This window comes from Stegostoma tigrinum, chromosome 15, assembly GCF_030684315.1.
Source record: "Stegostoma tigrinum isolate sSteTig4 chromosome 15, sSteTig4.hap1, whole genome shotgun sequence".
NCBI classification, from domain to species: domain Eukaryota; kingdom Metazoa; phylum Chordata; class Chondrichthyes; order Orectolobiformes; family Stegostomatidae; genus Stegostoma; species Stegostoma tigrinum.
Window position 1 is genome coordinate 3,707,850 of NC_081368.1, and position 16,210 is coordinate 3,724,059.

The following is a 16,210-nucleotide window of genomic DNA, read 5'->3' on the forward strand; positions in this document are numbered from 1 at the left end:
TTTTAACTTTCTCCTTTTCTTCAGATCAGAGAGGGGTGGCCATGGGTGCCCGCATGGGCCCCACCTGTCTCTTCATGGAGTGTGTGTAACATTCCTTGTTCCAGTCCCATTCTGGCCCTCACCCTAACTCTGCACAACTTTGCAGAGCAAAGATTTAATAAGCAGTCACATGGGCCCTAGTTATGCTGTCTCTTCATGAGGTATGTGTAACATTCCTTGTTCCATTCCCATTCCAGCCCCCACCTACAACTCTTTCTCCAATATACAAATGATATCATTGATGCTGCTTCCCTCGCTTGCCCAGAATTCGAAAAGTTAATCGATTTTCCTTCCAGTTTCTACCCTGCCATCACAGTCGTCTGGTGTGCATCTGACTCTTCCATTTCTGTTATCATTTCTGGAAATAGACTGGCTACTAACATCCACCATAAGCCCATTGACTCCAAAGGTTACCTTGACTGTACATCCTTGCACCCTGCAAAGACTCCATTTCATTCTCTCAGTTCCTCCATTTCATTTGTTCAGATGAGGCCAACTGCAATGAGAGCCTGTGAAATGTCTACCTTCTTCCTTGTCTGAGGATGAGGTCGACAGGTCGCTTGACTGGGTCTGGCCCATCTCGTGCACTTCTGCCCTCAACACTATCTTCTATGCCACAACAGTGATAGGCTTCCCCTTATCGTCACCGACCATCCCACCAGCATCAACATCCAGAAGATCATCAAATGTCATTTCTGTCACCTCCAGTGAGATGCCACATATTCCCCTCCTCTCCCTTGACCACCTTCCGAATGGACCATTCCCTCCGGGACAACCTGGTCCACACTTCCTTCACCCCTAAACCACCCCCCCACCCCACTTTTCCCCCCTCCCACCCCAACACTCGCGCCCACAGCCCCATGCCATTTTCCCCTGTAACACCTGCCCATTTAACTCCTCCATCCCCAGTATCCAAGGGTCAAAACATACTTTCCAGGTGAAGCAACACTTCACCTGCACTTCCTAGAATTTAGTCTACTGCGTTCGCTGCTCACATTGTGGTCTCCTCTACATAGGGGCAACAAAGTGTCTACTGGCTGATCGCTTCACAGAACATCTATGCTCTGCTCGCAAAAAAGGACCCTGAGCTTTAACATGCCACCCTGTTCCCTGGCCACCATCTCTGTCTCAGACTTGCTGCAGTGTTCTGGCCAAGCTCAGCGCAAGCTGGCAGAACAATGCCTCATTTTGGCTTGGAGGCCCTGCATCCCTCTGCACTCAATCTCAAGTTCAATAGTTTTAGAACCTAAACTCTCCCATGCCCTAGCCCCCTACCCCACACAATCAGGTCTTATTATCACATATTCTGCCATTACGCACTACCTATTCTTAGTCCCTGACAGTATCTATTAACAGATATTCTCCCTCCTAGCCAAATTGTTATCAACTCCTTTTTTCATAGAAATTATAGAATCATAGAATCCCTAGAGAGTGGAAACAGGCCATCCAGCCCAACAACTCCACATTGACCCTCCGAAGAGAGTCCCACCCAGACCCAACCTCCTTCCCTGTGCCTGTAACCCTGCATTTTCCGTCACTAATGCACCTAACGTACACGTCCTTAGACACTGTGGGCTATTTGGCATAGTCAATCCATCTACTTTGCACATTTTTGGACTGTGAGAGGAAATCCACATAGGTGCTGGGACAATATGCAGACTCCACACAGATAGTCGCCCGAGGTTGGAATTGAACCTGGGCCCCTCACGCTGTGAGGCAGCAGTGTTAATCGCTGTTGTCCTCTCTCTTTGGGCTCTATTCCCACCTATCATTTACTCCTTACACTCTGTCCCTGCCTATCTTCTGCATATAAACTGACATTTTCATAGCTGCCATCATTTTTGAAGAAGGGTCACCAGACCCAAAACGGTAACTCTGATTTGTCTATACAGATACCGCCAGACTTGCTGAGCTTTTCCAGCAACTTCTGTTTTTGTTCCTGATTTACAGCATCTGCTGTTCTTTCGGACTTTGTAATCCCAAACTGAACTAGCCCCACCTGCCTACTTAACTGATTGTATCCTTATGTATTTTTACATGTGATTTGCAGTTACCCTTTTAGGTCAGGCATGAGTGGAGTTTTTTGTTTTCACATTGTGACACCACCCGCTTGAGCATCTGCACTTTGTATGTGACGAATGACAACACCTTCCAGTTGCCAACCATTTTAATTCTGCCTCCCATACCCTGGGTGACATGTCCATCCTGGGCCTCCTCCATTGTCACAGTGACATCACCTGCAAATTGGAGGAGCAGCACCTCACATTTCACCTTGAGAATCTACAGCCCAATGGCATAAACATGGAATTCACCAGCTTTAAAATCTCCCCACCCCCAGCCTCAACCTTGTCCAGCTCTCCCTCTCATCTCCACCTCCTTGACTTCACACAACCTGTCCACCTTCTGTCTATCTGCCTCAGCCATCCCACTGACCACTCCCCACCACTCCCTACGTGCAACCACCTACCTTCCCCAGCCCACCCCTCCTCTCTCAATATATTTCCCAGCTTTCCCTTCCCTCATTTCTGAAGAAGGGTCCGAACCCAAAACGTCAACTTGCCTGCTCCTCTGATGCTGCCTGGCCTGCTGTGTTCTCCAGCTTCATACTGTGTTGTTTATAACTTCTTGCTAGGTAATGTATTCACAGGAGCAATGATAATGTGAAATTTGGAAAGCAGTCGACCAGAGAACAGAACATGTCATTCCGCCTATCAAGTCTGCAGTACCATTCAATGTAATCATGGTTAATCTGATAATCTTCACCTCCACTTTACTGTCTATTTTTCCCATAACCCCTGATATTGAAATATCTGCTTGTCTTGGCCTTAAATATACTTAAAAAAACAGTGGAAGTGCTGGAGAGACTCAGCAGATCTACTATGGGGGCAGAGTCCTTGTGCATATTAAAGGCTGAGTTCAAGAGATTCTTGATTAGGATTAGAGGGAAAATTCAGGAAAGTGGACACATCCGCTGTACATGGTGTGGCTTCCTGTACGTTGGGGAAACCAAGCGGAGGCTTGGGGACCGCTTTGCAGAACACCTACGCTCGGTTCACAGTAAGCAACTGCACCTCCCAGTCACGAACCATTTCAACTCCCCGTCCCATTCCTTAGAGGGCATGTTCATTCTGGGCCTCCTGCAGTGCCATAATAAAGCCACCCAAAAGTTGCAGGAACAGCAACTCATATTCCGCTTGAGAACCCTGCGGCCCAATGGTATCAATGTGGATTTCACCAGCTTCAAAATCTCCTCTCCTCCTACTGCATTCCAAAACTAGCCCAGCTCATCCCCGCCTGCCTAACCTGTTCTTACTCTCACCTATCTCCTCCTCCCACCTCAAGCCACACCTCCATTTCCTACCTACTAACCTCATCTCGCCCCCTTGACCTGTCCGTCCTCCCCAGACTGACCTATCCCCTCCCTACCTCCCCACCCATACTCTCCTCTGCATTTATCTTCTCCTTTATCTAACTTCAGTCCGCCTCCCCCTCTCTCCCTACTTATTTCAGAATCCTCTCCCCATCCCCCTTTTCTGATGAAGCGTCTAGGCCTGAAACGTCAGCTTTTGTGCTGTTAAGTTGCTGCTTGGCCTGCTGTGTTCATCCAGCCCAAGACTTTGTTGACAAAGAGTATTAGATCAGCCGTAATCCTGTTAAATGGAGGAGCATGATTGAGGGGCTGAATGGCCTACTTGTGTCCCTACTACTTATGGTCTTAGGACTGACAGCATATGTGGTGTGAGATAAACAGTTGATGTTTCATGTCCAAGCTGGCTTCTTCAGAACTGAAAGACATTGAAAAATAAATTCTGTGCTGAAGACAGAGGAAGCAGAGGAGCAAGTGGAACAGATTGTGAGTGGTAAAGAGGCGAGGCAAAGACACAGGGGTTCCTAATGGTGTGAAGGAGAAGTAGAGATGTAAAATGTATCATTTTCTGAATAAATAAGGATGGGAAAGGTGAACTTAACTACCCAGCCTCAACAGCACTCTCCGGTGAAGACTTCCATAGACTCAAAATCTCTGCAGAACAAAAATTCTTCTTTATCTCTGTCATACTTGAGTGATCTTTTAATCTGAGAATATTCCCTCTCATCCTAGACAAGGGGAAACAATATTTCTGCGTCTACCCTTTTGATTCATCTTAGAATCTTGTATGTTTCGATAAGGTCACCTCTCATTCTTCCTAACCGTAATGAATATAAGCCCAGTCTCTCCTCTCCTCCTTAACTGGGATCAACTTCATGAATCTGCTCTGGAATGCCTCTAATACCAGTAAACCTTTCCTTAGACAAGGGGATCAAAGCTATTCACAGTATTTCAAGTGTGGTCTGATGACTCTCTTATGTAGTTGAGTGTCTTATGTAGTTTTCGTAAGACCTCCCTATTTTTATATTCCATTTCCTTTGAAATAGAGACTCATATTCCATTTGCCTTCCCTGTTACCTGCTGAATTTGGATCCTAGTTTTTTGTGATTTATGCGCAAGGACTTCCAGGTTCCTTTGTGCTTCAACTCTTTGGAGTCTTTCTCCTTTTATATATTATTCAGCTCCTCAATGCTTCCTGCTAAAATGGATAACCTTACATTTTCCCACATCATATTCCATATGCCAAGTTTTCATCCGCTCATTTAAACAGTCCATATCCATCTGTACTCTGTGCCATTCTTACCAGTTGCCCTTTTTGTGTCATCCACAGACTTGGTGAAAATGCGTCTGCTTCTGTCATTCAAGCCACTGATATGTTTTGCAAATAATTGTGGTCTGAGCACTGATCCCTGGTACAAGTTGCTATCGTGGAAATGCTCCTCTAACCCAAATCTCTGACTTTCATTGGTTTACTTATGCTCTCTCCATGCTAATATATGACCTAAAACAGCACGGGCGCCAATCTTATTCAGTAGTCTCATGTGTGGTACCATATCAAATGCCTTTCAGAAATTTCAATATATTACTTCAACACTTACCACCTTAAAGAACTGTAATATATTTGTCAGACATGATTGTCCTGTTGTGAAGCCATGGTTACTCTGCTTGATATTATTAGTTATTTCTAAATACTCTGCTATTACATCCTTTCCAATAGAATTGATTATGTTTTCCCAGTGATAGATCAGTCATTTTTTTTTTCTCTTTCAAAGAGCTGCCACAAGCACAGTGGACAGAGTGGCCTGATTTTGTGCTGTGTGTTTAGGATCCAGTGTCCAGTAAGCAGGCTCCACATTCCAGCTGCAATCATCTATACAACATCAGGACAATAACATAGTCACCATCAAACGTTCTGCAGTTACAACATAACATGGGGCATCGTGTGCCTGACATTTACCCTTTATACACCACTCTTCTTTCTATCTTTGTAGAGCCTGTGTTGACACCAGTGAATGTGGAGACCTGAGTAGCTGCAGTGTCCTCAGGAACTACAGAGAAGAACACGAATATGCACAGATGGGAAAATCTGAAATGCTGAATTACTCTATCAACGTCTATGATGATGGGAACACTCTCTGCATTGTCACTAATGCAGGTAAGCGTGGGACTGGAAAGAAAATGCGAATTGTCTAATTTTGAGAAGTAAAGCAAAGAAATAAGCTGAATCTATGTTTTTAATCTGGAGAAAATAAATTACAAATATACTGAGTAAAGTTTTAGAACTACCAAAGAGAAGTGAAGGTTTATTTTTAATGTAGCGAATTCTTGTCATCTACACAGTACTTTCTAAAAGGGAGAAAGACATTTACTAGACAATTGAAAGAAATAGAAGAAAAGAATCCAGGGCCATGGGAAAATTGATTAGGTAACTTTTTCAAACAGCTAGTATAGGCAGCTGGGCTGTATGGCCTTCTCTGCTGTGTCATTCTATGAAAAGGGTGTCCATTGTATATATGCAGGGTCCCACGGAACGCATGTAGCTGCGATTGCAGCTGGCTACTTCCCAGGTGAACCAGAAAGGAATGGTGTGGCTCCCGGTGCCCAGATATTGGCCATCAAGGTGGCCGACTCCAGGTTAAACACTATGGAAACAGGGACCGGCTTAATTCGTGCAGTAAGTAGTATTCTGTTCATTGACTTCAGTTTATTATTGTAGGAAAAAAACTTTGTTCCAGTTGCATGATAGTGTATTCAGTCAGCTCTGTACAATGTAGTTTCATAAGGGTCTGTTTCATCTGTTGTTTGTCTCTCCCTTTAGATGATTAAGATTTACAGTGTCTGTGCTAAAGTGAAATGAATCACTGTCCAGCCCGGCGTTACATTGCTTGTGGGCTACTCCACTTAGAGCTGATTTCTGATGTCCAAGCTGCACTACATTACGTAATTCAAGTTCCCATTTAACTTTTTTCTCCAACATTATCCTGATTAGATTCCTGTCTTCCACTTCCCACAGTCTTGAGCACATTAGAATTCTGCTGCCCAAATCCTGTCTCACTTCAAGTGCCATTCACCCAATATCATATATTTGCCTATATACATAATCTCAAGTGCTGCCAACACCTCAAGTTCAATATTTGTGTCTTTGAGTTGGATTCCCTAAATTACTTTCTTATCTCTGTAACATCCTCAACCACATCAAGCCTAAAATGTTCTCACCCTTTTTGGTTCTGGTCTCTTTTATTGCTACTTTCTTTGATCAACCCTAAACAGCCTTGTCTTTAGCCAGCTCCTCCTCGAAACCTCTTTATGTTACCCCTTCAAAATGTTTCTTAAAGCTTATATAGTCAATCAAATGTTAGCCCTTTGTAAGAATGTCTCCATTGTATCAGTATTAGTTTTGTATCTGATGGTCGTCATGTTAACTCTATTGCGAAGTAATGAGAGGAGCTGCCCTTGATATCAAGGCAGCATTTGATTGAATGTAGCATCATTGTGTGTAAATAAAATTGAGTCGGTGTGAATCAGGGGCATAGCTCATGGATTGGAGTGTACTGTGTGCAGAAGATGATGTATGTGGTTGTTGAAAGTCAATCATCTGAGTTCCAGAACGTTTGTGCATAAATTCCTCAGTGGAACCATCTTCATCTGTTTCACGTATCACCTTCCCTCCATCAGAAGGTCAGAATTTGTACGTTGTGCAATATTCAGCATCATTAGCATCTCCTCAGAAACTGAAGCAGCCTGCTTCCATGTGGAGCAAGAGTTGGCCAACTGGCTTGGCCTGATAAGTGGCACATATGTGCCAAGCAGTGACCATCTCTAATGATAACATCTAACCACGGCCCCTTGATCTTCAATGGTATTGCCATTACTAATTTCCCTCACAATCAACATCTTACTATCAGTGATGGATGATGGACATGCAGCAAATCGGATCTGTTATGAATGGAGTCATGACATATGGTGCACTTTTACTCAAGGCTGAAGAGACCATTCCATGAAAGGCAGGTTCTACCACCAGTGCTGCAGCTGAAGTAGCTTTGCATCATCTTTGTGTGATGTTGTTTTCACTGTGTGAATACATGAAGGAACATCAAATACAATCTTGTCAGCTGCAATTTAACACGAGTCTTTTATCTTCTATTTCCAGATGATTGAAGTGATCAATTACAAGTGTGACCTTGTAAATTACAGTTATGGGGAAGCGTCTCACTGGACTAATGCAGGGTATGTAGAAAGCCATCCTGTTTTACAGTGGTGTAAATTGGATCCAGTGGAGTTCATTTTGTGACCATCCTTGTCCATTGGCCACAGCTGCAGAAACCTTGTTCAGTGATAAACTGCGTGCTATATGGAACAAAGTATGAAAGGATTTATAGGTGTGCCAGCAGAATCCTCCCACTGTTTTTGGGTTTCTTCATTGGATTTGTATCATTGTATCTTGCAGTTGCACGTACCAGGGATTCATAGCACACTAACTGGCCCAACTGGTCTGAGCTCTACCCCCAAATCTTTCCACCCTTTTTCACATCACCATACCAGCATTTACTTCAATGACTTTCTCCCCCATGTGCATATCTATCTTCTCCTCACAATTATCCGTCTCTTTCACAACAATTGCCTTTGGGTGGAATCTTCTAGGCCTGGGAGCAAGAAGTGAGCTTTATTAGGTAGACTAGACCCTCACCACTTTCCTGAACTTGTGGAAAGACCCAAGCTCTACTTTACCCTCTTATCACCAACTGAGCCCTTAAGTGATCAGTTAATGGCTGTTTGAGGGCCTCTGCCCACACAGGTTACCATCATTTCAGCTCCTGGTGGGATGAAAGAGTCATCCGAGCCAAATGTTAACCAGTGCCTGTAGCCTGTTCTTTCCCAAGAAGGTGGTAGGGGGTTTTCTTACCTGTATCAATCTGTATATGTCTAAGGGACTGGGCTTCAGCAACCACAGCCACTACCACCATCTTCCTGCCCCCGTCTCATTTCCACCCCCATAAACCTCCATCTTCCCATGACTCCAAACTCCAGAAATCCCCCTTCCACCACCACCGCCATCATTATCGAACAAGACTTACCTTTCTTCATTAGCGATCCTCTGTCCTAGGAGTTTATGGCTGGTGCCTTGGTGGGACCTCCTGATATGGAGACCCTATTCCAGCAGAAATCCCATTGATACCTTATCAGCTGTCTGATTGCAGGAGAATTCGGTGACCTTTCTTAGTTGTGGAAACTCTCCCACTTTAGGATGTAGTTAGTACAGTCAGTCGCACAGTCCCAAACGTTGTTTATTTGCATGTTCCACATTCTCACTACTCTGTGGATAAAAATCATCTTTTCGTGCCTTTTTTTATTGGAATCATTAGTGACTGAGGGGGAAATGGATAGAGAAGACAGGAGAATTATCTTACTACGAATGGGAGAGACGAGGACCTGAGGCCATAGCCTTAGAGTGAAGGGACAACCTTTAAGAACTGAGAGGAGGAGGGATTTCTTCAGCCAGAGGGTGGTGAATCTGTAGCACGTGTTGCGACAGATGACTGTGGAGGCCAGGTCATGGAGTGTATTCAAGATAGGTTCTTGATTATTGAAGAGCTGTGGGGAGAAGGCGGGAGACTGAGGTTGAGAAACATCTCGGTCATCATTGAATGATAGAACAGACTTGATTGGCCAGATGGCCTAATTCTGCTCCTATACCTTATGGTCTTATATTTATGACGTCCAACTTATACATGCAAGTTTTGTTTGTCACAGTCATTTTATATTGAATTTATTATGCCAGGAAACCTTGGCAAGTTGCAAAACAGTTGCAAGAATCAAGCGGTCCAATTTGTTAGCTTTTCTTGGCATTGTTTTTCAAGCTTATTCAATTGACAGAAATTTTAATTGCAAATTGTGAACTGAATATCCCGGTTTATTGGTACCAGTGTTTTCAGCAGATTGACAAATTAATAATTATGAGGAAAATAAAGCTGCCTTCCCCCTGGCAACACCTTTCAGGCTTTATGCAAAAAGGGCGGAAGGAAAACAAACATGAATAGCATTAACTTTTGCTGATGTTTTTGGATAGAAGCCAACCCTGTTGATTATTTACATGTGTCTTTGGAGATTTGCCTTTACTGAGAGAGTTGCTGTCTGGTCATATCCATTTCACCAGACATACAATTTGATTTACTTTTTACTTCAATAGCCGTGCAATGTGTTTAACCGTCAGTATTAAGCTGACTCATAGAATTATAGAAATAGTAGAGAGATTGCTCATCCAAATGGGTTTGTGTTTGCTCCCAATGCTGATCCCCTTCTCAATATTCTTTTCAATGAATCTCCTGCCCCCACATTGGCGCAGAAAGTCTTTGCTATTGGTGTTGTTAGTTTCCACCTGGAACCCGATATCAGGGCCCACCCCATCCCCAGAACACTTATACCTTGCATTCCATCCACTATTCTGTTTACTGCTTCACACACCAGTCCCATCCCCATCCCTATCTTCAGCCTTCATCCTCCTTATTGAAGCACAGTAAACGACAGGACAGTGAATAAGAGGGGGACAGTAAAGGGTTGGCAGTGGGATGGATGCGTTTTAGTGCTATGAAAATGTGATAGCAGGATATGAGCTGAATTAATTTAAAATATTTGAAGATTTTTTTTTCTTGGCCCTATTCTCTGATGAGAATAAAACTACCGCAGCATTGCCAAACACAGGCCACAGAGTCTGAGATAATAAAATGTGAGGCTGGATGAACACAGCAGGCCAAGCAGCATCTCAGGAGCACACTGAGATGCTGCTTGGCCTGCTGTGTTCATTCAGCCTCACATTTTATTATCTTGGAATTCTCCAGCATCTGCAGTTCCCATTATCACAGGGTCTGAGAGCCCACTGTGCAGTGTGGTGAAGGCTTGGGCTGGGCAGTCTGGGTTGTTTTCCCAAGAGCAGAGAAGGGTCGGAAGAAATTTGATAACACTAAGTATGCTTATAAAGGGTTTAGATAACAATAAATGAAAAGGAAGTGTTTCCAGTGGTTCTGAAGGATCGATAACCAGAGAGCACATGAGGTAACCCTTAACTGAGTTTGGATTCCACTGCCAGATAGGGTCCTAGTTGCAGATTCAGTGGTTGCCATCAAAGTGGAATTGGATAAATATTTTGAACAGAATAACATTAAGGGTTTGTGGGAAAAGAGCCAGTCAGTGGGATTAACTGGAATACATTTGTAAGAATCAAATTGATTCAGTAGCCTCCTTCTGTGTGACCCTATTCCATGACGCTATGATTTCCATTTATGTGCTGAGGCAATTTCTTCTAACAGATGTGCCAGTGCCTGCCAAAGTCACACCTTTTGTTAAGATATTGCAATAGCATTTTAATAATTCTCTGCAGGGGTGAGAAAGCATTATGGTGACTTGATTGCTTATTATTTTGCTGGTATTGAGTTTATACCCCTTATTGTCAATTTGCCAAATACATCTGAATTACCTTGCAAGCTTTGATATTACTAGAAACCACTTTTAGAACATGTTTTTAAACTTTTTCCATTCAGTGTGCAAACTCCATTGTTTACATGGCTTGATATAACTATGATTGTTTTTATGGTTGTGATTTTCATTGTTCCCTGTTCCATGATCTGAACTTCTAGCGGAGTGATCAAACCAATGCTCTGCCTGCCCTTTGAGATGCTTCGATCAATATTTATTGCACATTGTATTGTCCCATACAACCCGACGATTGCAGCAGTTCAAGGGGGCAGAACACCACCACCTTCCAGGGCAATTAGGGACGGGCAATTAATGCCAGCCTTGCCATCCCACTGGAAGGATAACCTCGATTTGTGAATGATTTTCAGCCCACTTGCTCTTATTCTTGTGATGAAGACACCCACACCCTGACTCCAGGCATTCTCAATCATGACATGTGTATCGCACAAACCTACATAAAATCTAGATAACACAGGTTAACAAGATCATTAAAGAAGTCTAACCAGGGTAAGAAATGGAATCCTCATCTTGGTGCACCAGGGACTGTACTATAGTCGACTGTTGAAGTGAAAGCACGTTATCTGAGCAAATTACAGAAAGCCTAATACTATTAAAAAATGAAACATACTGAGGAAATTCAGCATGTCTGGCAGTATCTGTGGAGATCGAATCTGTTTCCATGTCTTGAATCCAATTTGACTTTTCTCCAAAACTGAAGAGGTGGAAATGTGATGGATTTTTTGCTGTTGAAGTCAAATGTTGTGTCCAAATTGACAATACATAATGAAAAACAGACATGATGATCATATTATTAGACTTAACAATTAACTTTTTGAGTTGCCTCTTTGCCAATTTGTCAAGGGCATTGAACGGTCAAGAGAGTATCTTAGAAGTTACTGCCAGGCTAGTTGTCAGAAGTAGAAAATATTCCATTGTCCAGAAATTATTTTTAATAAAGACTCACGAAATGCACATGCCCAAACATTGGGAACAATCTAAACAGTTTAAGTTATTCCTTTGATGTCCGAAAGCATTACACATAAAAACTGTGAGCTGTTGGAATTGAACTTTTTAAAAATTAATTCCATTTCTGGGGTCTGGGTATTGCTAGTGACACCTGTCCTTGAGTTGAGTAGTTTGCTATTTCAGAGGGCAATTAAGAGTTAACCACTTTGCTGTGCTGGGAAGACTCATAGGCCAGACTGAGTGTGGACACCATATTTCCTTCCATAAAGGGTATGAGTGAACCAGATGGGTTTTTACAAAAATTGATTGTAGTTTCTGCAGCATCAATGAGACCAGGTTTATCTTTCAAATTTTAGGAATGGAGTTAAAATTTTACCTGCCATGGTGCATTTTGAATCCAGAGATTACTCCGCCCCCCAGATTACTGGTCAAGTGCCATTCCCACTACACCGTCACATTCCACCATGTGAGGATGAATGACTTAAGTCGACTGTTCTAGAATGGAGGGCGAAAGAAGTGGAAGAATTGAGTATTTTGGGAGTCATGGATAAATTAATTAAAACAAATTGGCAGCTGGTTGAAGTTTTCATAACTGAAGAAAGGGCTCGAGGGAGCATGCGGAATCACAATTAATCAGAAACAATCCTCTGTGGTAAGCTGGCATGGGCATCAGCATCTTACTGAGTCTGTTTTCCCTTTCTTGCATTAATGGCATTATTAATCTCTTCAGTTTAATTAATTTAGAATTGCAGTGAAGAAGGGAGATATCTTTAATGGTAAGATGTCAAAAAGCATGCCGAAAGAAAGGAATCACTATCTGCTGCACAGATAAAGTAATAGTTAAAAAATATTAATGCTGTTGATACACCCCAAGGTAAAGCCACAGGTGGTTCCCTAATTAGTAATCTAGATGGGAAAAATTAAATGAGCAAAGAGATCTTATTGAACTTGAAAATAACTTAGTTGAGCCACTGTTATAGTATTGTGTACAGTCTTACACATCCCATTAAAGGGCAGTGTAGCCCGTTGTCACTGAGAGTTATGATGAGATATGTAGTGAAAGATTGCTTTTGCTGGTTGGTGTGATGATTATGAGAGGCCACAAATTGAGAGTAGTAACCAGAAACATCAAAGAAAGGGTAGGAGATCCTTGTTTTCGCACAATAAGTGGTTAGAACTGAAACGTTCTGCTGCAAATCTGTTTTGAAGCCAAGACCATAAAATATTATCTGGGAAGTAAATTTTTACTTGAATGAGTTGCAAATGAAATTGTACAGGGAATGAGATTAGATGAGATGAATAACAAAGAGTATGGAAAGTGAGAAAGAGCATGCATTTGGATGGAATGTATATGAGTATGGGGAATAATCAGGAGGGTGGGATCAGTTACAATAGTATATTAAAGTATTTGAAAAGTGGAACTAGACACAGCTGCTTGTGTAAACCATCACTGAATTGGACTTGGTGGGTAAAAGAGCCTTCCTGGTGCTGGAGCATCCTGTGTTTCGTGCTGTGTCTTTGGTTTGGAGATTGATTACAATCACACAGGGCTGTGGGAAAAGGTCTGGGGAGGTGGTGTTCTTTCAGGAGAGATACAATGTGCTGTGGAGTGGCAGATGGAGTTTAATTTGGATAAACGCAAGGTATTGCATTTTGGTATAAAAAACAAGGGCAAAACTTATACAGTAAATGGGTAATGTTGTAGAACAGAGAGACCTCAGAGTTCAGGTATATAATTCTTTGAGATTTTCAACACATAGGCAGGGTGGTTTAGGCATTTACCATACTTGCCTTCATTGCTCAGACTCAGACCTCTGAGAATAGGATTTGGGGTGTCATGTTGAGGTTGTACACGGTATTGGCGAGATCTCTTCTGGAGTACTATGTATAGCTCTGGTTCCCCTGCTATAGGAAGGTTATTATTAAATTGGAGAGTGTTCAGATGTTACCGAGAATGGAAGGTTTGAGTTATAAAGGTGGGCTGGATAGGCTGGGACTTCTTTCACTGGAGTATAGGAGGTTGAGGCCTGACCTTAATGAGGTTTATATAATCATAAGGGCATAGAAATGGTAAATGACAGGGGTTTTTTTCCCTAGAGTGGGGGAGTTCAAAGTAGGGGTCATATTTTCTCAGGTAAGAGGAGAAGATTTAAAAAGGCCATGAGGGTCATCTTTTTTACACAGTGGTTCGTATGTGAAATGAATTAGTAGAGGAAGTGGATGCAGGTACAGTTACAATATTTAAATGACATTTGGATAAGTACCTGAATAGGAAAGGTTTGGAGGGATTTGGGCCAAATGCAGGCAAGTAGGACTAGTTTGGTTTGGGAAAATGGTCAGCATGGACTAGGTGGGCCGAAGGGTCTCTTCAGTTCTGATGAGGGGTCACCAGACCCGAAACGTTAACTCTGTTTTCTCCTCCACAGATGCTGCCAGACCTGCCGAGCTTTTCCAGCAACTTTTGTTTTTGTTCCTGATTTACAGCATCCGCAGTTTCTTTGGCTCTCTTTCCATGCTGTATTACTCTATTACTGTATACAACAGATTGAAAGGCCTTGGATGTTGAATGATTCTATTATTTGTTTTCTTTCCTCCAGGCGTATATGCAAGGTGATTGATGAAGCAGTTTTAAAACACAATGTTATCTTTGTGTCCAGTGCTGGTAACAATGGGCCCTGTCTCTCGACTGTTGGCTGTCCAGGAGGTACTTCCACCAATATCATTGGTAAGTGCAGAATTAGCCCATTAAAGTGGTGAAGAAATGCATGCTGCTGCTAAGTTAATAAACCTCATTGTGTTGGAGCAAAACTCGATGGTAGTGTAAATGCTGTGATGTGGCTTCCCCTGGCTGGGGAATCTAGAGCTAGTCTGTGAATCTGCTGTGCAGCCATGAACAGGACTCCTGAAGGCTGTGCTTTCTACCTGGCACCAGGGTTAGATCATGTCCTCAGGGCTGACTATTTTACACAGACTGGCTCATGTGTGGAATGAACTTCCAGAGGAAGTGGTGAATGCAGTTACAGTTAAAGCTCTTAAAAGATATTTGGTTAAGTACATGACTAAGAAATATTTGGAGGGATATGGACCAAGCATAGGTAGCTGGGATTGATTTAGTTTGGGATTGTGGTCGGCATGGACTGGTTGGACTGAAGGGTCTGTTTCTGTTCTGTATGACCCTATCACTGGAGAGGAAGATAGAGGAGAGCGATCCAATAATCATTTCTCACATTAGTACCAGCAACATTGGTACAGCTAGAAAGGGATTCTGGTGAAAGATTTTGGAACAGTTCAGATCTAAATTAGAAAGCATAACTACCAAAGTAATTATCTCTGAGCCATTGGCAAACCAGAGTATGGTAAATAAAGCCAAGGAGTTAAATGTGTGGCTTAAAGATTGGTGCGGGTGGAATGGGATTCAGTTCATGGTGCACGGGCACCTGTATTGGGGTAGAAGGGTGCTGTTCTGGTTTGCACCATGCTGGGGCCAGTGTCCTGGTGATTATTGTAACTAGGGCTGTAGAGAGACTTTTATACTAATAAGAGGGTGCAAGGGTTTGGCAGAGGTGAAGTGTAGACCTGCAAAGCAGGAGCATATGGCAGATAAAAGGGGACCAATAATAACCAGAGTGGCACAGGAAGGGACAAAATATGTATTTTTTTTAAAAAGTGGCAGTAAATAGGGTCAAAACAGGGGAAAAAGTCATAAAAAGACAAGTTAATGACTCTTTAATGCATCAGGGAAGGCAAATGGGCTGTTTCCTTTATTTCAAAGGAATTGGAATATAAAAGTAGGGAGGTCATGCCTGGAATACTGGGAAGAATTTTGATTCCCTGATCTCAGTAAAGATATTGAAGGCAAACATTGGAGGCAGTCAGAAAAGGCTCACTTGGTTGATCCTCAGTATAGAGGGATTGTCGTATGAGGAGATGTTAAGTGGATTGGGTTTGTGCTTATTGGAATTGAGAAAAAGCAATGATAACCTTATTGAAAGACACAAGGTTCTTAGATGATTTGACAAGGTAGATGCAGAGAGGTTGTTTTCTGTTGTGGGGGAGTCTGAAAGCAGAGGGCATAATCTCAGAGTAAGGGATCAGATGGGTTAGACACATAAGAAGAAGCTCTTCTCTCAGAGGGTAGTGAATCCTTAGAATTCTTTAATAAAAACCAAAAGAACTGCAGATGCTATAAATCAGGAACAGAAACAAAATTGCTGGAAAAGCTCAGCAGGTCTGGCAGCATCTGTGAAGGAATTATCAGAGTTAACATTTCGGGTCCAGTGACCCTTCCTCTGAGGAAGGGCTGTGGCTGTTGTTGGCCAATCATCTCAGCTATAGGGCGTTGCTACAGGGGTTTCTCTGGTAGCGTCC

The 16,210-nt window shown here is 42.7% G+C and overlaps 1 protein-coding gene across 1 annotated transcript in view; it reads left to right on the top strand.

The window, feature by feature from the left end:
* LOC125458958 (tripeptidyl-peptidase 2-like) overlaps positions 1-16,210 on the top strand; it is a 144,236-nt gene that overhangs the window by 34,160 nt on the left and 93,866 nt on the right. Inside the window, exons 6-9 of the mRNA XM_059651318.1 lie at positions 5,398-5,561; positions 5,926-6,080; positions 7,557-7,633; positions 14,440-14,567. Of these exons, the coding sequence (XP_059507301.1) occupies positions 5,398-5,561; positions 5,926-6,080; positions 7,557-7,633; positions 14,440-14,567 (524 nt within the window). The remainder of the gene's footprint in view (positions 1-5,397; positions 5,562-5,925; positions 6,081-7,556; positions 7,634-14,439; positions 14,568-16,210) is intronic.